Genomic DNA, 23,101 nt, shown 5'->3' with positions numbered 1-23,101 from the left:
AATTGGACCGTTTTGCGAATAAATACATTGCAAATGTGCAAACATAATTTTAAAAACCTATTATTTGTATTTGAAAGGAAGAGCTAAACAAAAGGTCTCGACGTGGATTTAATCTTATTGAGTTTGAAGTTTTTTTGGTAGAAAACACTAAAAATATAATTCATTACTAAAGAGAAATTTGAAATTGTTCTTTGTTCAGAACGGATTTTTTCTTGTGTCGTGAAACTGAAAGTATACCCTGATCTGGGTTGCAACTCAAAAAGTTCGAAAAACCCTGATTTAGACCGAATTTTTAAATGTATATAATAATTATACATGTTATGTAAAATGACATAGGTATTTTCAGTAAATTGAATATAACACTGTTTCTTACGAATTTTACCTACTTATAATATAAAAAGTAAATGAGAAAATATTTACTTACCTATATAAGAGATTAATTCATGATTATACTTGCAAGTTTATTATTGTATGCATACAAGTGGTGAACACAATATGATTGAAATTGTGTAATAAAAATCAGATTAAAAGAGAAATGATACAAAACATAACTATATAATCAGAAATAAACAGCTCACATCGTCTCTTCAGATGTTTTTTCTAGACTAAAATTAGCACAAATTAAATCTACGATATTTCAATTTAAAAAAATAACAGTTGAGTAAATTATTATAGCCACCGTGATTCAAGCGTATTTTTAATATATTAATTTAAATGAAAACGATTCCAAAAAGTTCAGTGCATGATCGATACCTAATATTAAAAATACTTTATATATATTCTTAAAAATGTATAACACGTATTTAGCTACGAATAGATTTTTTTAATTCAATAAAAATTTTAATAAACAAACAGTATTGTTTTATTTACATCACAGTAAAAACTCGAGGGACACACGACAAAGAATGGTAAGAAGTCATATGTCTAGTCTGATTGTCTAGGACGATTTGGTGCTGCCATCTGGATACCAGGACAACTGGACAAATGCCATCTTACACATAGGTCACGACTTAAAACAGCATGTAACCAATATGAATCTATTAATTGAGTTAGCATTTACTTGGTAGAATTCCATTTTACAAGAAATGAAAATATAATTAATATTAAATTCTACAGGTTTTTTTAAAAAATCTGAATCTGAATAGTCTTGATAATGGTGTTACAACCGAAATAGCTATCGACAAACCTTTTTAAAAAAACCTGTAGAATTTAATATTAATTATATTTTCATTTCTTGTAATATGAATCTAATTTTTAAAATGAAATTGAAAGATGTGTTTGATTTCCACTTTCAATGATTTTTTTTAAATTATGTATGTTTCTTAGGTTTTTCAAAACATGTGCCTATATTCAATACCTGCCAAATGGCAATGGGCTGGCCATGGCCTCCACAAGGGGAGGGCTAACAGGGCTCTAGTCTCTGGGCCTGGCGTGGTGGGTCCACCTGCTAAGTGAGATAAACACACATCACAAATTTGTTCTGATGGGAAAAAAGGCACTATTTTACTTGAAGAGTATTACACTTTAAAATATCTAGTTGCGTGATGCAATTTTTGTTTACCGTGTGTCAATATTCGACAACTTCATAATTCAAGTGGATTTATTCAATAACACAAAAAAAATCGCTAAAAATACAACAAATACCCTTAATTTTCCCTGAAACAACATTTAGAAAACTATTCTGTAGAGCGTCCCACTGCCTTTAGCCCTAGCGATGTGTAGGGGGGCCAGCCAAAGATCCTGGCCGGGGGCCTGCTTCAAGATGTGGGGGCCATGGAGTTGGCATGTCACTCGGCGAGTGGACAACCTCTGGACAAATGCCGTCATACATTGGTACCCAAGGGGCACTAAACGTCCACAGAGACATCCATAAAACCCTCTGGATGGACGAACTCATAAAGTGAATGTGCGTAGCAGCGAAGAACTAAGGACCAAGAATAGTGGAGGGAAGGCCTTCATCCAGTAGTGGATCGACCCCGGTTGGTGATCATTCAATACCTAATAAGAATCTAAAATTCTATCAAGGTGGCCCCCATAGCACTGTACGTAACTCATTGGCCTATCATCAGGGACCTCGAGTTCGATTCTCGGTAAGGTCACAATATATGTATGTGATTTTCTCAAAGACTGGGTGTTTGAGATTGTTTCTCTTCTATTACTATCTACACTACTGTCATGGCATGTTGTAGTATTAAAAATCAAAAAATAGTTAATAGAATAAATCTTGAGTATAGATATGCAATATTGAATAAAAATAAAAAAAATAATAGCAATTAAGTTTGAGAAATAAAACACAAGAATACATTTTTGTCTACTTATATAATAACATTAGAAATTAAGTTATAACAAAATATAAATATATATATAGAAATATTAGTTTGGTGGATTCCCGGTGGGCTGCACAGGTATTACGGCGGCCGTTGAAACGTCTGCCGCCTGCGCTTGCTGAACTTCGGCCATTCTTCTATTCATTATCTCTGCCTGCGCATCCAAGTAGCAACTCATTATTTTGTTTAATAGATTGATTTGTTTACCAGCGCATGTTTCTGCACAGAATACCTAAAAATATAGCAACCAATTAGGTAGGTACACTTACTTATCTGTTTAACATTATTTACATGATTTATTTTACATATAATGAACATGTTAACTTATAAATTCAAAACGTTCACAACTTGACATAAAAAATAAGTGTTAACAATATTGAAATAAAAATACAGGGTAATATGAGTAAATAATAAAAATAAAAGTACATGGAAGCACACCAAGTGAACTAAGCAGACCCATCTTAAAAACTTATAAAACAATGTCCACCTAAACTCACCTCACATAAGTGGAATATATCAATATCCAATGCAATTTTATTAAATATGGTTATTGCTCTCTCTTGTTGTTCTACAACTTCGGAGAACAGACAGCGGATGCTCCCAATTTCTAAGATAATTATCAGAGACACAAGTTAATACTACCAAGAATGGCAGTTTTCATTTCCGCCGTATGTAAGCTGGATAAGTATGTAACTAAATTATGATCTCTTCTAAACTTTAAGCTACAGTATGTAAGCATACCTAAGAGAAAGTCAGTCAGATAGAGTCATGGACAATATTCATACAATATTCATACAGACGAAAGCAAAGGAGTCTCAATTTTTTTCATTTCTTCTGAACTCTCTCCACTATAAGGTCGTACTTCAACTGATACGGGGCCCAGACAATAGACCCACTCTCAAGTCTGGTTCTAACTAAGAAATTACGCAAGGCTATACTTCCAAGAACAGTTTCAAGTCATCAGCAAACAACAAAACATAGCATTTATAAAAATCGTGAATAGCAATGGCCCCAATTTCCTGAGGGGCACCAGAAAATGTTTCAAGTGTCTGAGACTGGTAGAGGTCGTACGATATGTATTGTTGACGATTCCTGAAATATCTCTCGAATAACTTCAGGAATCGATACAATTAGTTTGAGTTTTTCCATCAGGATCACACATCATTATTTCTCAAAATGACATCAGCCAAATCAAAATCAATATGCTGTCATATATGGACGACCCTTTTAAGCACAATATAACTCATTTATGTTAAATCGTATTTTATTTAATCTATGGTTAAACCAAAAAGTACAAGTACTTAGCTATAATACATATTGTGATGCGAACGAATTTAGTAATGACAAGTCTGAAAGACCTTATTTTTGGTTTTTATGAATTAAACACTTACTTCATCATTGGCCAGTTTGCGAGTATTAAAATTGTTTACACATTTGTTGAAGCATGTCTCAGTAGTCACATTGTATAACAGCATGAAGTCCCTAAACTGAAAATACATAAATTTTATAAATCGACGACTCAAGTTTGTTACAGAATTCCTAAATGGGTAAAACAATCATTACATTTCTTATATTAATCGAATCCATTATTGCTGTGTAACTTTTGATTAAGACAATGAGTTGTCACTAAGTTTTTAACAGATTGTTTAAATATTTTTTTCCGTTTCTTCGTTCGCGAAAGTCATTTGAGAATAATAAACATAACCTCAATTAAAACTTTGACATTTTGTGTTGCCACTATACAGATAATTTGATGGCCATTATAAAATATGTTTTTTTTTTTGCACCAACTAAATGTAAAAAAAGAATTAATAAAACTCAATTTATGATTCACAGTTGTAAATATGTAGATATAAACAAACAACTCAGTTATTTTCATATTTTAAGTAATTATTCACGTGACATCGTCAGCTCGTCAGCCGACCAGTCTTGAATGAAATAATGTGCTCGGACACCAAATCTTTGAGTTTTATTGTTAAAAGTTATTATGTTGGTCACATTATTGCTCAAAGTAAATGTTTACGATTTTGACAGTTCCCGAATACGTGAACTATAAAAAAAATCGCCACCTGGAGATTACTGCTGATAAGCCGGAGAAATTTTTAGCTTTTCTCTGATAATTAAAATGTCATTTTTCATTAATTAAATGTGATTTCAGTTCCGGTTTTAGATAAATTTTTCAATGATAATTTCGTTGGGTACTTGACCAGTATACCTTCGATAAGGATGTTATCACAATTTACGAACGATCGACAACCAAAAAACAAAATTACGTTATATTATTAAAAATACAAGAAATCATAACAAAAATGAGGGTTCGCCGGCTTGCTACGGTTTTTTGGGTATTCTCCATGGTCGGATGTTGTTTAGTTTTATACTTCTTCACTGATAGTATACTAAAAACTCCTCTGCGAGGTACAGTCCACGAAGAAATGCAAGATGTGAGTCATTTTAATTCTATTTTACACATACGTTTTCGAATAGCCCTGTCTTTTGTTTAAATAAGCCTGTTTTGTAGGCCACAATATCTAATATAAAGATCATTGGCTCCGGATAGGTTATAATTTTATTTATCATTGATAACTATAAGGCTAAATTAAACTAGGCAAGTATATATACCTATTAATAAACACAACAGCCTTGAATTGTGTACAAATACAATAGATCTCTAATTAGCATTTGTACTACAATAGTTTTTTTCAAGGCCTTTCAGCAAAAGTAATTGCAAAAATTTTCTAAATAATCAGAACTGGCTTTTTGTATTTAAGTAATATATTCAGTTTACTTCAGTAATTCATAAAATTAATCATTCTATAATCTGTAAGTTGTCAACAGTAACTATATAAAAATTATAGAAATATATTAATTTATAAATGTTAAAAATTATGAATACACAAAGCATATTATGCTAGATGAAGTATAGGCCTTATACATAGTAATACTTTATGCGTTGGCTCATTTTCGGATGAACAGGTGCCACCCTGCCCGGGTGGCGAAATGTTAACAAGAGTGACTACAAAAACAGAAATCAAGTAAATATGGTTTACTTGTTTCCAACAAAGCAAGTACTTAAAAACACTTGTGGTTATTTTCAAAATTGACGATAGCGGGAGATGCAATCTCTTCACTAGGGTGGTAAGGGTGGCCGAACGGCCGAGGAGTACAGCATGTCAGTGGTTTGACTCTCTCAGTGTTTTGCATAGGTACTGCCCTAACTGGCTGGGAGATTTGAACAAAAATTAACCGGGCTATGATTGGGTCACATTAATTCATTCATGATAATTAAGTTTTATATATAACAGTTTATAAGCCTCATCTATGCGTTCTACTTAATGTTGGTGCCTATATCTATGTACATACAGATTCGGACCGCACCCTATTATTACATATATTTTATGGTCATATTTATTATTAAAATATAGTTTATTAAGTTTTCTAAGCATCACCTAAGCGATTTTTGATTAATTCATAGTTTTAATATTTTTTATATCTATTTTGAAAAACATCGATTTTTATAAAAAATATAAATGTGTATAACTTGAAATCCTTTTTAATGTTTTTAGATACATATTTATTCATTAATATAGTTGAAATTGTAAATTATCAAAAAAATGTCTCAAATTGCTAGCTTCGTATTTTTCCGCTAGGTGCCTCTTTAAAAAAGGCTCAGTGAAGACTTCGCCTTAATTGGCTAGTGTTACAATGCATGCAATTCAAAATTTATTGTCCAAATGGTATGGACACTTATATTCGCAATTCATTCATTTATTCAATTAACCACTGATAAAACAAGCAGTTAATTTGACTTAATGAGGGTTTAAATGAATTTTAAAAACTAACCAACACCATCTGCAATTTGTATTCTTAGTTCAATGAAAATTGATTGATTTTGTGCTGTATCCCACTAATCAAAATATATTCCAATCATCAGTCATTTCACTAGCGACAGAGAAGCATTGCATTTCACATGTAGTTCTCACGGACATGAGATAACTTTGAATCGGTTGCTTAATTTTATCAAACAGAACAAATGGCTTCACTTTGAGAAGCGATTAAAACATTTAGAATCAGAGCTGAGCCAGCATCATGCAGTGGTGGGCGAAATCAGATCGGCGGTGCAGCAACTTCTCCCAGTGGAAGGCTTGCAGGCACTGGATTCTTTGAAATTGCCCATGGCCAGTAAGTTAACTGGTGAGATCTCCCACTCCAAGGATGTCGGCACTGCCATGGACTACAATAAACTGAAATGCGCACTCAGAATGGACAGTATACCCGAGACCCATATTCAGGTAAATTGAGTTATTTCCTTTGTTATAAATACAAAATTTGTACTTGAATCATTTTCTGCAAAGGTACAGATATTAAACGGCAAATAATTTTCAACTATAGGTGCGACGAAATTTTGGACTCGCTGGCAGTCTGAGAGCGAACGTCGAGGTGTCAATACGTCATTTTGTTTCGTGATGGCGACGGGGGTATCAATTCTTAAATTGTGTAAAGATGACTAAAAACGTTACCCATTTACTTTAAAAAGAAAACATGTCAATGAATATAATATTATTATTGTTACTAATAGAACAATAAACAGAATATTAAATGGACGCATGTTGGATTTATATGACAAATTATATTTCCGTCGGCATGCATCATTTGCACCCACGACCCGCAATCCGCGCATCGCCTAGCCACGATCTTTTTAGACCATGCCTCAACTGAAGTATAGCCTTAATATTTATTTTACCAAAAATAATAGAATAAAAATAGTGTGAATCAATCTTAAAAAAAGTGGACTCTCTGGGACCCCATTAGATTCTGGTTTTGGCTCGCACTTCTCAAAATATGGATTCAAAAATTCCAATCCCGGTTTGATTATGGCTTCATTTAAACACAAGCCCATATAATAATAAGAAGAATGGTTACAAATAAATCAATAATTTATTACAATTCTTATTGTAAACCCCCTTTTGTACAGATAACGACAGCTTTCTATCAGAAAATATAACAGAATATTAAATTTATTGTGCAATACTATATCGGTCAACATACTTTGTAAATAATTTACCACTTATTTTAAATCGATACAATTTGGAACACCTCAGATACATACATATTAGAAATAAAATGTACCAAATGGTACCAAACCTATAAACTATCACAATCCGGGCGTCATACTTTACCAATTATGCTAACGATACAAATTTTAATTGCGCAACAGTATGCAACATTTATGTTAAGGTCACTATAGCCATCTCTGTTTTTACTCTACATAGGAACCCCATTTCTAAACAGTTTAATTGACAGTGTTGTTCAATTTTAGATGCTAAGTGTGTATGAACGCTTAAAGTTCGATAATCCTGACGGAGGTCCATGGAAGCAGGGCTGGAGAATCGAGTACGATCTTCACCAGTGGAATTCTCATCACAAACTCAAAGTCTTCATTGTACCCCATTCTCACAATGATCCAGGTAATTTATTTCTATCGAAAGCATGATAAATGTCAATTGACCGAGAAACGCTTTAGGACATCTCTCTCTGTATTTTTTTTATACAATGTTCGGACATTTGAATTTTATAAAATTTAACCTAGCATGTTCAAGTCAACCAATTATCCCAACCATAATAATGCATCTGTTTACATGCATTGCACTGCTTTGATAATCGTCTGATAGATGGTGTCATACTTTTTAATAGAAAATTTAAATTAAATTACAATTAACATAATTCTAAAATATAATATTATCATGCTGATTTAAAATAGACACAATATACTAAACAATTCATTTATCATATTTGTAGTACCTACTATGCTATTATGTTGAACACTCATAGCTAATTAAAAATATATATTTCAAGGTAAATGTCATTTAGTAATGAGTCTTCGCAACTGTTTTAATATATCGCACCAGCAATAAAATACTGTCATATGTAAAAAAAACCATTTTGCATGAGAGCCATTTGAAGTTTTAAATATTCTCTATAAATACAGGAAAAGTCGGGATGCATAAACTAGTCCAGTCGAACTTGATTATTACGAGGAAGATGGGACCGACTGAATTTGCTCGTTATAAGCATTACTCGTTATATCGTTATATAACATTTTTCGCGCCACGAACCATCGTAAAAATCCCCAAAACAAGCATGGCATTCATAAACTACAAAAGAAGTTGTTTATTGTAATAAAGTGCTGAGCCGCCGGCGCTGGTAGGTACCTACTGACATCACAAAGCTTGGATTTTTTACATGCAATTTCAATCATACTTACTTTTCACTTTTTCAATGTTGTCGGCGAAAACACCAATTAGGTACTTTATTAGTTACTTAGAAACTTAATTAGTGTCATAAACGTAATATGTTCCCGACGGCATCGGTTTAGTTAACTGCCCGGCCAGATTTTATTGCTTTGGGTCGAAAATGTAGTTTTTAAACGATCGACACATTAACAGTTTTGCTTGGTATACCCGAAAAGTAGCTCATTATAAAAGTGGATAAATGTATGGAGAAAATCATAAACAAAAAGGGCAACTAATGTTTCCTCATTACATCCGAGATCTCGCTATTTCCGTGATCGTAATAACCAAGTTCGACCATATAATAATATGTACTTATTTTTATGGAAAAACATTCTCCTTTTAACTGTATTCCTCATTTTTCTTCAAAAACTTATAAAATTGAGATAATTTAATATGTATGTGTTATGACAGTATTTTATTAGGACATAGGTATAACATTTTTAAACACATTCTTCTAGTTTTTTAGATAGCTTTTGGTGTTGTTTACTTAGTTACGACAGTATTTTATTATTGATTTCATAGTGTTCACTACTATATTTTGAGTTTGCGATATGAAAGTATTTAATTTAAATATTTTGGTTGTGCTAGTTTGCGTTGTAAACACTCCATTATTTATAACCTAGTGTTGTAACTAATAGGGAACTCAAAATGACAGCTATTGCAACAACTGTAAAATTTTTCTATTACAAGATTGTAAATGTAATTAAAAGTTATGAAATGTTTAATGTTTTTTAAAGTACACGTCATAATTGAAAGCATTAAAAAACCATTACAAAAAATAATATCTTTTTTACTGCACTGTACATTATAAAATATGTTCATACATATTTTTCTTTTTAACAATGTCATGTAAATGGTACTATTGTGCGATTTTGAAATGTTTTTAACAACTTGTTTTATTACATTGCTAGCGTGCACCTTTTTTTTTATCAACACTCATGTGGATGCCTTATTATGTATATTCAGTAGTGCGTATCCTCGACTGTACATTTATTATTCTTTAGATAAAGAAAATCTAACACAAAACGGTAATAAACTATTTTTTTTATTCAACGAATAATTCACAAGATTTTAGAATGTAACCACCAAAAAAAATTTGAAAAAAAACCTATGCCCTTTGGGATGCATGCCCACGTGCGTTGACCACTGAGGTATACGTGTCCTATCTAATTGCAACAAAGTTAAATAACTAGGGGTTTTTACAATAATAAGAAAAAAGCAAAGAATGAATAGAATCTACATAGGAAGTTAGTTATGATAATTTGTATGATAGTTTTATTCTTCTTTGTCTTCCTTATAACTGAGTATTTCAAGTATTCTTTACGGTGAATCAGCACATATACATTCCAATTTCATGCTATTAAAGTGGATATTACAGCCATTAAAAACTACGACAACTCGAAAATGTCAGATATATATAACGATAGATATATCTGCTTGTAATGTCTGTTCCGGGTTCAAATCCCGGGTCTAGAAAATTCACATGTGGTTTTGGGACAATGTGTGTTTGGACTAATATGTTAAATAAGTGGCTAATGGCCATTTCTCATAAAAATAAAAATCTGTTAATACAACCTCCACTACGTGGAGGCTCATAAGGTCCACTTAGTTTCGAACGTGGTTAGTTAATGTAATATTAATATAATATACTCTGAATTTAAAAAATGGCAACAATTTTGATGGCAAGAAGCAACGTTGCCATGTTAATCTCGGTTTTAGTATCTGTCATTCCATTTCCATCAATGCATAGTTTTTGTCATTAGTTAGATTTACTATTCATCAAGGCTCAAGTCTTTTAGAGATAGAAATAGAACCAGAACCGCACAATGCTCCGATTACAGGTGAACGAAAGATGTTCTTCCCCTGCTGTTGAGTTCCATTAGTATTGAGACAATGACCTGATATTTAATATCACCCAAGGCCTGAACAAAAACGAACCATAAGTGCGAGTGAGAAAGCATTCGGCACGCGTATATCTCCGCAATATGCATTAGAGTAAGATAGAATTTCTACGGCTGAATTAATTATTTTTTGTACACGTCGCTGGTAAATATTGATTTGGATGACTACAGTCATTTAAAAACTGTGAGCGCTGAAATTTATTGTTTTTGTGTTAAATATAAAGTTAGTGGTAATTATTTTTAGTTAATCTAGTAGAAAATATGGTTAACTATGTTATGTTTAAATTTGGTAGCCGTACTGAGAATCAACATGATGGTATAACGTTTATAGTTGAGTTAATAATATTAAAATTGAGGTTTTGCTGTGCGTTATACGCAAGAAACACGGCTTCATTTTGCCGAACAAAACCCAGTCTCTTTATATTATTACTCTGAGATACTACCATATTTTAGTATTCTTATAAATATACCATAATAGTGTGAAGTTCGTTAGGTTTGACAGAAAACAAAACATAGTCGGTGCGGCACCGAGCGAGAGAAAGCGATGCAATAAGCTTAATATAAGTGCAGTCGAGCAATAGCAACCGTAACAATAATCATATTCGCCCTGCCTAATTGCTGCGCTTTTTCAAGGTTAAATTTGTTCCACTGTTAGTAATATTGAAAAAATTGCTAAAAAATACCTTTTAATGTGTCGGTTTATATAATTGAAAAAATGTAAATAGTCAATTTGTTTGGTTTATATTAATAGCCAAATTCTCAGTTGAAATAATGTTATTCATGTCGATGATTTGCCCAAGCGATAGAAACAAAGTCACACCTGTGCTTACGTGTTGGTTAACATCAATATATAAAATATTTTGATTTATTTAATCAGGTGGCATTATACTATTCAGAAAATACGTACATGTGTCTCATGCATATTATTGCCTTCACCGTATCACCCTCCAACCGTAGAGTATAGGACCGGCACGGAGCCTAACAATGTATACATCTGTATGAACTCTGCAATGTATAGATGACACTGGTAGCATTATTACATGGCAAAGGAGGATAGGGTTGAAAGAACAGCGAGAGTTGCGCTATTGGGCAACACCTCGTGAGTGGAGAACTACAAGGTGCCAAGTGTTTGTCCCTGACGAAACAAAAGTATCAATGAGGCAGCTTAGAATACTGTTCCATTGTTGGGTTTGTTTTCTCAAGGATGAACACTTAGAACCTTGTAGTATTAAGCTTGCGACCTGTTTAAGAACTCAAATGTTTATTATACGGTTATACCAGATAAAGACTGACAATGCGTCACCAGTTAGACTACAGATTACACATTTATCTAAAAAAACACGTCAACTGAATATTAGTAGCCGTTTTTGTATAAAATTTCAACTAGTCCGTGGTCCGGTTCAGCTTCACACTTAAATTGCCATCTTTTCGAGTTTCAGCATTTACTTTGTGGTAATTCATCATATTTTGTGATTTTTAAATAAGGTTTTCTGCTTATGGTAAGATTATAATTTTGTTCTCGACCACTCGCATACATGACCAGATGGCACCTCTCAAAGCCATGCTTCTCTACACTTATACAACTTCTATATGGCCACTGTATCATCAGCCGGGGTCGATACACCACTGGATGAATGCCTCTCCTAGCTCCTTCCGCTCTTCTCGATCTCTAGCTCTTCGATGCCACGTAAATCTGCCGAACTTGATGAGCTCATCGATCCAGTGGGTTTTAGGGTCTTCTTCGGCCATCCCTTAGTTGAAGCATATGGACACGACGCAGTGCCTCCAAGAATCTCTGTCGCTCGTCAGTCTTCTTGTTTCGTTCCAGGTCAAACCAGCATTCCGTAGCTCCGCCATATACACTCTTAAGATAGTATTTAGTGGCCTTACAGGGCTCCGGAATCCTGTTGGCTTGAAGAACAGGCAAGCCAGGTTGAGGTTCTCTTCTGGTATCCGCAGCACGTGGCTGAGCCAGGTCCAACGTCGCCTCTTCACCCTCAGCGTTATGAGAGGCTGCTTGGTGCGTTCTCTTATCCCCTCGTTGCTCTTAAAGTCATACCACCGTACACCCAGTATCCGTCGCAAATACCTGTTTTCGAAGCTCAGTATTTGATTACTCTGAGCCTTTGTAAGGTGCCATGATTTGCTATCGTAAAGCAGTACCGTCAGAATGCAAGCGTTGAATAGGCAACATTTGGTTTTTTGAGTCCCAGACACTCCGCATCAGTTGAATGTTGCTCCAGCCATTCCCATTCGGATAGCGAGCTCTTTCTGCAAAATGTCATCTCCCGTGATGTGTACCCCCAGGTACTTGAAGCTGTCGACGTTCTCGATGTTTTGTCCGTCGCTAATAAGAAGAAAGTCTGGATCAGGATAGGTGAGGTGCGATAAGCATTAATAGGACCTGTCCGGGTTTTAGGGTAGCTCCATATAACTGCATTCGTCCAGTGGTTGTCTTCTCACCAAGTAGCATGTCAGGCCCATTACTATTTCATCAGCTCGGTGACGTCTATCACATTGCATACTCTTGTTTGCCTTCTTATCCGTTAGTTTATTTTATAGTTATTCCGCGACATGCCCAACAATCATTATGCAACCATTTTTTCTCATAAAACTGCCATTGTCTTTTTTTATCAGGTTGGCTGAAAACATTTGAAGAATACTATGCGGCCCAAACGCGGTCAATATTAAACAACATGGTGACGAAGTTGATGGAGAACACCAAGAGAAAGTTCATCTGGGCCGAGATAAGTTTCTTCTCACTCTGGTGGAATGAAATCACTGAGGAGGTGAAAAAGCAAACCAGAAAGTAAGTATGGGGCAATAAAACTAATTTTTGTATGCACATATCTTTTCCAGGAAGTGATCTAGATCAGTGGTTCCCAAAGTTGACTGGGCTCCGACCCATCTAACAAAAATTTCCAATCTTGGGACCCACCTCTTAACTGTCTTAGAGAAAAGAGGGCATACATATTGGTAATGCTCAGATTCCCTAGTGGCGAGTCGTGGAACTACTTAATGCTGTCTTATTATTTTGTTCTAATTGAAATAAAAAAAATGTTTTTTTTAAGTGTTACCAATATGAATGAAAGACTGTTGAAATAAGAAACACAACTTAAATAAAAAAAAATATTACTTAAATACCTACACCTGCAAGGTTTTTTTTACAAAGTTATTTCAATGGGAAGGATGTATTTGTTTCTTATTTTTCTTCATTACAGTTTTAGCATCAACTTCAACTTTAGTTACTTTTAATCGCAGTGAGTTTGATATATCCAATTTATTTCGGTATTTAGTTTTAATGTTAACCATAGCCGAAAATCCGACCTCACATAGATATGAGGTAGTAAAGAGGAGGAGGACTTTCATAGCTTCATCGAACAGGCAAGGATAATTATCAGCAACCAGAATTTCGTTAACTGTTTACGATTGAAACTATTTTTCAGTGACGTATCTTCTGATAGATTAATTATTAAGGAATTATAAATAGCTGAATGAAATATCAAATTTATCACTTCCTATTTTTTTTAATTCATGTATACAGTGGCGAGGGCCCACTCAATATTCGCTCGCGACCCACTGGTGGGTCACGACCCATAGTTTGGGAAACCATGATCTAGATCATTAGAACCAAAGTGTAAGTTATAAGTGTATTTAACAATTAATTGTGAATGTTTCCTGTTCATTGTCCAATTGCAAATTTATGTCTTAAGCCACTTGGCACCTCTACCGTCGAATTATGTCAATCATCAATCTCAATAAAACCGTTTATATAATTCAACTTGTGTTTTAGGCTTATTCAATCTGGCCAGTTGGAAATAGTGACCGGCGGTTGGGTGATGAACGACGAGTCATCATCGCATTGGATCTCCATCGCCCAGCAGCTCACCGCGGGTCACCAATGGCTCAAAGAAAACTTAAATATTATTCCGAAAGCCGGTTGGGCAATCGACCCCTTCGGCCATTCCGCCACTCAGCCGTACTTGCTCAAAATGGCGGGAATCAACGGCTCATTGATTCAAAGAACTCATTACAGTGTAAAGAAAGAGCTGGCAGCCAATAAGCAACTCGAATTTCGATGGAGACAAACATGGGGTAATTGCTATTTCTTATTATCTTTGGTTCTACAACCAAACGTCAAAAGATGGCGGCAGTAAACAAGCTGCCACCTACAAAATATTATGTTTGGTATGGTGACCAAATCAACCACACTAAAAATGTACAATCAATACCATCAAGCAGTGGCGAAGGGTGGTGGTTGGCCTTGGAGATCCAAAATAAATAGTGCACACTAAACTTTGTCAGTCAAACGTATTTGTTGTCATTGAACTAAGAATACAAATTCAGTGGTTTTTAAATTTAGATTTTTTTTTCGACCGTGTCCAATCCTACTAAAATCATATTGGCCTCCAGAGAGTGGAGGTTTGTTTTAACAGATTTTGTTTTTTACGAGAAGTGGATGTCAGCCACTTGCTCAACTTATCAGGTCCATACTTTGACTCATACACAAATTTAAAAACGATATGTGTACTTGCCAGACTCAGGATTCGAACCTGGGACCCACAATGCTATAGACCAACGCTTAAGCCACGCGGCCATCATTGGTGGATTTTGATTAGACCCTGCTTAACCAAACCATAATAGAAAATGTAATTTATATTCTTAGTTCAATGAGAACAAATAAGCATGTCTGACGAAGTTTAGTTTGCACTATGTTGGATCTCCACAGCCCACATCCACCCTTCGCCACTGCCGTCAAGTATTTTAATACTGAAATTTTTTAAGGCTTCCTATTCTATGAAATTGAATTTCTTTGACAACACCTTGTGCTATTTTTAGATGGTAGTGGTGTTACCGATATGTGGACACACATGATGCCGTTCTACTCATACGATGTTCCTCACTCGTGTGGTCCTGATCCTAAGGTAACATTAAATCGATTCTTTCATTTTAATGGATTTGTAGTGTTCGATGTGTGGGTTATGGTGTTGAGGATGATGATGAAGAAGTCGAAGATGTATGCACTAGCAAGTTTTATTTGCAGCGTAACGGTCTATACGATAGTATAAATACAATGAAAGTACATATTATGTACTGAGATAGTTACGAGCCAGGTACTTAAATTCGAGTGACATTTTTATAAATCAGTATTCGTAATTTATACAGTCGAAAGTAATACCTAAACATTATATTCCAGTACATAATTATATTGAACGAGTCAGCGGTTTAAATACGAGTAGCTGTGAATTTTATTTATTATTACAGTCATAATATAATATGATACTATGGAAATGGATATTAGACTAATTTTCCATTGCGATACTGTAATTAATATTGCTAATCAATCTGCTGACACAGGTAAACAGTTGTTTACCGGTATATGAGTCGCTGGGAATTTATTATTGCGGTCGAATAAATTGATACATTAAAAATAGATATTTGATCAATAATATACTGACAGCTACAGATTTAAGTTTTGTACTATTCCATTTGAGTCGTTTTTTGCGACCCGGGTTTCGCCTTTCGGCTTCTTCAGGCACTATGTACACTCACCAAACGGAAAATATTCACTGACAAAGAATACAATTAACTCTAACTTATATAACAAATCAATACAATAAAGTAGTACTTTCATTGTTTTAAAAATTCTGAATGCTTGTAAATATTTCCAATTTTTTCCATTAGGTATGTTGCCAGTTTGATTTCAAACGGCTTCCTGGATACGGCTTATCGTGCCCGTGGAAAATTCCACCACAGGTCATTACCGAGAGGAACGTCAATTACAAGTAAGAATATTTATAATCTTTCATTAACATCACTCTTGTTTCGCCATTATTCTTAGATTGATTATGATGTAAATGTTTCAACTTGTTTGCGGGTTGACACCGAAAACAAGTTCTGACAAGTGCAGGCATGCTTGGGTTATGCCCGGGTAGGCAATATTTTTGCTGATAAGTCATCAGATGTGGCAGTAGTAAGCGTTCTACAAACGTGTGCGCACCCTTATGTGCGAGTATGTGAAATTTTGACCAAAGGAATAATTGTACTCTCCTATAATAGCCAGTAACATCTTTACACTACGCTATCAAATTGTTTAGTTTGCGACCCTCTTCACATTGATTTTTTTCTTCAACACCAAGGATTCATTCTCTTTCCTATAGTTCCTCTATCGACGTGTTCAATACCTCCATTCAAACAATCAATCTACTCAACCTCTTTTCATAATTGAAGGGGCAAGACAATGATATGCCACGTAATTACGAATTTGTTGATTTTGAACAAAACCAATTCCCAGGGCATACACTCACGTTTTACTTAAGACACTTTTTAAAAAAAAAAATACACAGATGTCTCAATAATTATGATCAATGTATAGTTCTTACAAATTCAAATTTTGCTATAAAAATGGTTATAACAATAATATGATATGCCATGCCAGTCAAAATTGATATCGGTCAGTCATCCACGCCTTCTGCTCCAAACAAAATAATTAGATGTGAGATATATCGAACATTTTAATGAGGATAGTAATTTTTCCTGTTACAATAGTGAACGAACAAGAACATTAAATTGCTCATATCTCCAAACTATGTTTCTGTGGCATATCATTGTCTTGCAATAAACCCTTCAATTTGATATGCTAGTCCTATTTTATTTAAAATTTAATGATAAATTGTACATCAATTCAATATTTATTATTATTCTGTGTGCTGTTTTACTGTTGTATTTAATATTTTTTGTTTCATAGGTGCGTGCACCGTTTATAAATAAATCAATAAATATTATACTTCCAGGGCAGAGTTATTGCTCGATCAGTGGCGAAAGAAATCTCAACTTTATAAAACAAGGGTCCTCCTAATGCCTCTCGGGGACGACTTCAGGTGGGATCACCCGACCGAGTGGGATGCTCAATTCAATAATTACGAGAAAATCATCGATTATCTCAATACAAACCCTAATCTTCATGTCGAGGTGAGTAATTTTAATGTAGTGCAACTTTGAGTACCATAGTTCATTTAAAATGAATTTCATATTTTCTGCTTGGAGTGACGGTACTCTTTGCTAAGATATTAGGCACGCATTAGACACATTTTCGGAGATGCGGATTATTAATAAATAAAGTCACAACAAATTATCAAGCTAAATAGTCCACGACAAAAATATTCGATTGTGGCGGCAACATCCGAACAGCTAGGTCTTCTTCTTCTTAGTCATACCCTCATGGCTGAGGATCGTAACCACCTTTGAATTTTACCATCCTTTGAGCGACCAAGACTTTCCATCCCTCCCGATCTTCTGCTTCTCTCAGGGCAGAATGAATAGTCAGCTCCTTCACTTGGTCACTCCTGCACGTCAACGCTCTTCCTTTGCTTCGCCTTCCCTGGAGGCCACCCAAAACGACCAGTCTATCTAGATTGTCCGGTCGGATTACGTATATCCTAATAAATGCTGACAATAGAAGGTCCTCAAATCATGTCACAAAGTATTATGCACTGCTTAAATTGGGTAAAAGTAAATTTGATCCAGTTGGAGAAAACTGATATATATTTCGTCGCTTAAGAAACAACACCGCGGAAGTCAATTAATAAAAATTTTCAGGGGAAACAAAAAACGTCTCAAAAAATTGAAAATTGATACCTTTTCACTTATTTTTTTTTTGTGTTTAGTTAAAAGAAACATTTTTTTAACTAAACACAAAAAAAAATAAGTTAAAAGGTATCAATTTTCAATTTTTTGAGACGTTTTTTGTTTCCCCTGAAAATTTTAATTAATTGACTTCCGCGGTGTTGTTTCTTAAGCGACGATTTACATATACGAATATTTTACTACAGGCCACGAGGCCCAGTGACAATAATATAGTGAAACAGTAGTGTATTTAGTAATATAAGGGATTTGAACTTGGAGCCCTCGTATAAAAGGGCAGCGCCTTACGCACTGGACTATGAGAGCCTCATTTGTTCATCTAGTGACAATGCATTCTTTTATGATCATCATCATTTCATTTGACTTTTGGTTTTCAAATTTTATCATTTCATGGTTTATATTAACAGATTTTTGTTTTTACGAGAAATGGATGTTAGCCACTTTCCCAAACTATTAGGACCATACTCTGACTCAAACACAAATTGAAAAACAATGTGTATTTGCCAGACCCAGGATGGTTTACTTAGTGTATATTTTTTTCATGGCTCCCTAAGACCTAAATAGTATTTCTGCAAAAATTATTGAATTATTGAATAGATTGTCTGTGGATATTAATAGGATTTTTTTGAAGGTCTTCATGAGAGATGTTAAATCATAGTACCAATCCGGCATTCATCATCAATATTAACATTTAACTTTTCGGTTAACAAACAAAAATTAATTTTTTTATTTATGGGTATTTTTTGTCCGTATCAACAGTTGATACCTCTCGAAAGACTTATTTGTTAGCTAATCGTGTGGATAGGTGTCAATCAGTAATTGATAGGCTGTTCCATACTCAAGCCATTCTTTTTTGATAGAAGAACACTCTATGCTGTGTTTGAATTTTATTACCGCCTGAAGTTTCCGTGCATCAGCAAATTGATTTAAGATGGTCTAGAATTATGATTGTTTTCAAACAGTTTGTACCGCTGCCGGAAACGGGTTACACTTTGAAAACCACTGCATTAGAATAATGTTGTTGCAGGTGAAATTCGGTACACTCTCTGAATACTTCAGGGCCGTCCGCTCGGAGATAACCACGAATGAATTCCCCGTCTTGTCAGGAGACTTCTTCACGTATGCCGACCGGGACGATCATTACTGGAGCGGATATTACACCTCGCGGCCTTATTACAAGAGGATGGATAGGATATTAATGGCATACGTTAGGTAAATCGAATATACTACATGTTCCATTATAAAGGTGCTATCAGACTCTTTGATAAGCTGTCATATAAATACAAAAGGTCTTTGATTGTCCTTGCTCAAATCTATGACAATATATTGCTGTCCTCTTGACTGATGAAAGGAAATGTTGAGAAACAAAGATCAAGATGGGTTTAAGGCTCGAATGGACAGCAAGACGGTGCAATTTAATGCAATTTCATCACTTATTTTGTCACATATTCCTATGTTAATTAGCTACATAGTCTGTTAGCACCTTACGAATTTGTTAAAATATGAGATTGACTTTCAACGTCTGGTGGCTAAAAGTCATTGGCTAATTTTCTATTTTTCAATTTTAGAGCGGCAGAAATGATTCTGGCGCTGGCGAGATCCAGAGTGGATATTCCTGGCGAGTTGCTGACTCCAGAAAATGGACTGGCAGCGATACTCACTAAAGCGAGACAGTCCTTGGCTCTGTTCCAGCACCATGACGGCATCACGGGAACATCGCGAGATCCTGTCGTGGTCGACTATGGGAAAAAGTTAGTTTTGTTTTAAATACACCTAAATATTTATATAAAATTAAATTCAATATTACTGCTGTTTTGTTTCTCTTAAATGTGTTTTCTTATCTCTTTTCTTTCGTTGTTTTGCATACAGGTTACTGAGTGCAATAGCGGGTTGTCAAAATGTCATCCAACAATCTGCATATCACCTGTTGGTTCAACCAGAAGTGAGTAGCCCTATCCACTGTTTGATTATGCTTTGACTATATCGCAAAATCTTTAAATAAAAACAAAATTCAATCACCTTTCACCTCTAAACGGTCATCTACTGCATGTTCACGTCTTCATGAAATGGCATAATTACGGTTATCTAAACCAGAAACTTCATATCCCGTCACTCGATTAACTCACTGATGTTTGTGGTGGTGAAGAACTAGGGACCGAGAAAAGTGGAAGGAGATAGGGGAGGTATTCAGCCAGCAGTGGCTTGACCTCGGCTGATGATGATTACCGATTACTTATATTGAACTATTTTGTCTTCTAGTTTTACCGTCCTGCACACGAACAAGTCTATTTTGAAATAGACGACATGCGGAGAGACCACAGCTCCTTGCCAGAGAAACTCACAATCACTGTCGGCGCAGAGGTTAGTATATATCGTCACTGTTCTGGCAGAAAACACTAATTCGAAAAAATGACATATTGAATTAGTACCAAAATGTTCCTTATTTCAAACTTTACCGTCTGGAAACCTTCTTAATAAATAAACAGTCTTTATTTTAAAGTCATCATTTTTACGATTACTTAATAAACTCACATGATAGACCATTATTTCAAACGTTTTAACAACTTCAAAGTCAAATTACTCAAAACTAGTATTCTCCAGTTAGTGTGTTCTGCCAGAACAGAGACGATATATAGTCATACTTGTATCGATATTTCAATAGGCCAGTGCACAGATATTGTTTTGTATGTTTTGAGAAAATCTAATTTTAATGTTTCAAATCGATTAAAAATCAAAACCAAATGTATATATTATTATTATGTATTTGGATAAGACGATATTTTCTCAAATATGTTTCCTACTACATATTTGGATGTACAACATTTTCAAAGCATGAAAGTATCTGCTTAATAACTTAATTAATGTTTGCATATTGACAACAATTATATTGTTTATTTTCTCATAGGCTCCGTCCAGGAAAGTGGTTCTGTTCAATTCTCTTCCTTATACCCGCGAGGAAGTCGTAACATTACACGTTTCCACACCCTATATAACTGTGAGTACACTTATAATTTTATGCACATTCTTTACAACCAAATGAGTGGCATCTGGTGATGACAGTATGGCACGTATATTTATAATTTTTAACACCGCAGCAGGCCTTACAACAGAGCGACATTAAGACATTAAATTATGTTATACATATCAACATCAGACATATCAACATAAAGTTATGTTGATATGTCTGACGTGTCAATACAAAATTCTTGTGTTCTGCTGATTACCGACTAGATGGCGCTGATTCGGCTTTATCCTTTTGTGTTCGGTCTTACCCACTTGGGTTCGGCAGGAAGAACATATCCGAATTTGACCGACATGTCTGCCAACCCAAATTTTCTCCATATTACGAATTAGAGATAGCCGCCGATAACCGTTAAGTGTATAGAATAGAGGTAAGTTGGAAATACTGTCACCAGTTTGTGTACTCAAGTATCGGATGAAACTACCCATATTCAGTATGTGTGGCCCAATAAACTTATTCCAAAAAACTTGTGATGATATCATCGCGAGTCGCTGTTCTGTGTACTCTCCAGTTGGTAGACTTTCAACTATTTAGACATTAAATGCGGGCGAACGAGATAGCACTTGAATATAGGTATATTTTAATTTATTAGTCTATTGCGTTCGAATGTATGCATAATAAGTCATAAATTTTGTGTCGCAGCACAGTGGTGAGATGACGCACAGGCTTAGGCTTGTTATATTATGACCGCTCAAAACATGTTTAAAATTTAAAAAAAATCACTTTTGTTAACAAGAATATTGTAACCTAACAGAAAAACAACTCTTAAATTTTAAATGTTTTTAAAATTTTATAATAAATGGGACTTTTCGAAAGCGGATCTCAGCGTATTTTTAGCGATTCTATTGAAGCCGATACGTATTTCAAATACTAATATGAGGTTGGTTTTAGTTCCAGTTGAGTATGAAACTTTTATATACGCATGCCAAATGCTCTATATAGTATTCCAAATACTAGTAAGTATTTTGGAACAAATTTCGATACCAAGTATTTTTTTATACTGATAGTAAGTATACTTAGTCTTCAAAATCGACCAGTTCTCCCACCTCTAGTATAGAATACCTTCTGTGCTAATTTGGAACAATGAAAGTAACGGAAGCATGCTAAAGTGAACCGTTAAGAATAGACCTGCTGAAACATATCTTCTATGGTAGTATAACAGTGGCATCTTAAAGCCTCTACCCATGGTCTGACTCAGTCTGTTGATTTTTACTTCCTTAACAAATGCATCAAACCCTCCCTATTTTATCGAAAGACCGAAAGAGGATATTTAGACTGTAACAGTGATTCCCTGCTGACCTCCCATAATTCGGTAAGCTATCCAAGGGGTTGACAATTCATCACGATTAGTGCATAACATTATAGGCGTAGGAGACGCATAGAATATCACTAAACTTTATCAAAATATACATTAATTTGCTGTATATGTCTAAAGTATTTTTAAATTATGTATGTTGAATTTATTTCAATTTCAATTTATTTATTTTACATATTGTGGACATTACAAATTATAAGTTTAAGACGTTCACAACATGACATTTAGAAACAAAGAAATATTATTAAAACAGTTTTATGTACATAACACAAGAGATAGATCAGTATTAAGTTCCGTACCAATATGGCAGAAGCATATAAGTCGTGTTTTGGCGATTTTGAGATTTGAATGCCAATATGTCAAAAAATGCCTACTTTATGTTATGGCAAAAGCATATATCTCTAAAACCTATAGATTTCTCGTAAAACGACTTGGAAAAACAATACATGTCATAAAATATCAAGCTCTAATAAGCCAAAAGCATATATCTCTGACATATACGCTTTTGCATAATATAAAATTTCAAAATCTAACAAGGCAAAAGCATATATGTCTGACATATATGCTTTTGGTATATTATAAAATTACGCATGCGCAGACTT

The 23,101-nt window shown here is 34.5% G+C and overlaps 1 protein-coding gene and 1 long non-coding RNA gene across 3 annotated transcripts in view; one reads left to right on the top strand and one right to left on the bottom strand.

The window, feature by feature from the left end:
• Positions 1-2,315: 2,315 nt before the first annotated feature.
• LOC147071031 (uncharacterized) lies at positions 2,316-4,042 on the bottom strand. Its single transcript, XR_015070829.1, has 3 exons — positions 3,891-4,042; positions 3,719-3,814; positions 2,316-2,559 (listed from the first exon to the last, which is right to left on the bottom strand). It is a non-coding gene; the product is annotated as an uncharacterized LOC147071031 (long non-coding RNA).
• A 289-nt stretch (positions 4,043-4,331) lies between these two features.
• Positions 4,332-23,101, top strand: part of alpha-Man-IIa (alpha-mannosidase 2) — a 29,408-nt gene continuing 10,638 nt past the window's right edge. The window contains exons 1-13 of one of the 2 annotated variants that reach the window (XM_085948407.1): positions 4,332-4,768; positions 6,353-6,616; positions 7,645-7,792; positions 13,156-13,327; positions 14,312-14,613; positions 15,358-15,443; positions 16,204-16,304; positions 17,313-17,490; positions 19,190-19,374; positions 19,731-19,913; positions 20,032-20,104; positions 20,422-20,523; positions 21,068-21,157. In XM_085948407.1, coding sequence (XP_085804533.1) covers positions 4,637-4,768; positions 6,353-6,616; positions 7,645-7,792; positions 13,156-13,327; positions 14,312-14,613; positions 15,358-15,443; positions 16,204-16,304; positions 17,313-17,490; positions 19,190-19,374; positions 19,731-19,913; positions 20,032-20,104; positions 20,422-20,523; positions 21,068-21,157 — 2,016 coding nt within the window. In that variant the 5' untranslated portion in view covers positions 4,332-4,636. The remainder of the gene's footprint in view (positions 4,769-6,352; positions 6,617-7,644; positions 7,793-13,155; positions 13,328-14,311; positions 14,614-15,357; positions 15,444-16,203; positions 16,305-17,312; positions 17,491-19,189; positions 19,375-19,730; positions 19,914-20,031; positions 20,105-20,421; positions 20,524-21,067; positions 21,158-23,101) is intronic. The other variant, XM_085948406.1, reaches the window with a different exon arrangement.

Source organism: Rhyacophila brunnea, unplaced genomic scaffold (assembly GCF_057557595.1).
Source record: "Rhyacophila brunnea isolate RB1 unplaced genomic scaffold, BYU_Rbru_1.0 scaffold_20, whole genome shotgun sequence".
Lineage (NCBI taxonomy): Eukaryota > Metazoa > Arthropoda > Insecta > Trichoptera > Rhyacophilidae > Rhyacophila > Rhyacophila brunnea.
This window is presented reverse-complemented; position numbering and strand designations above follow the sequence as displayed.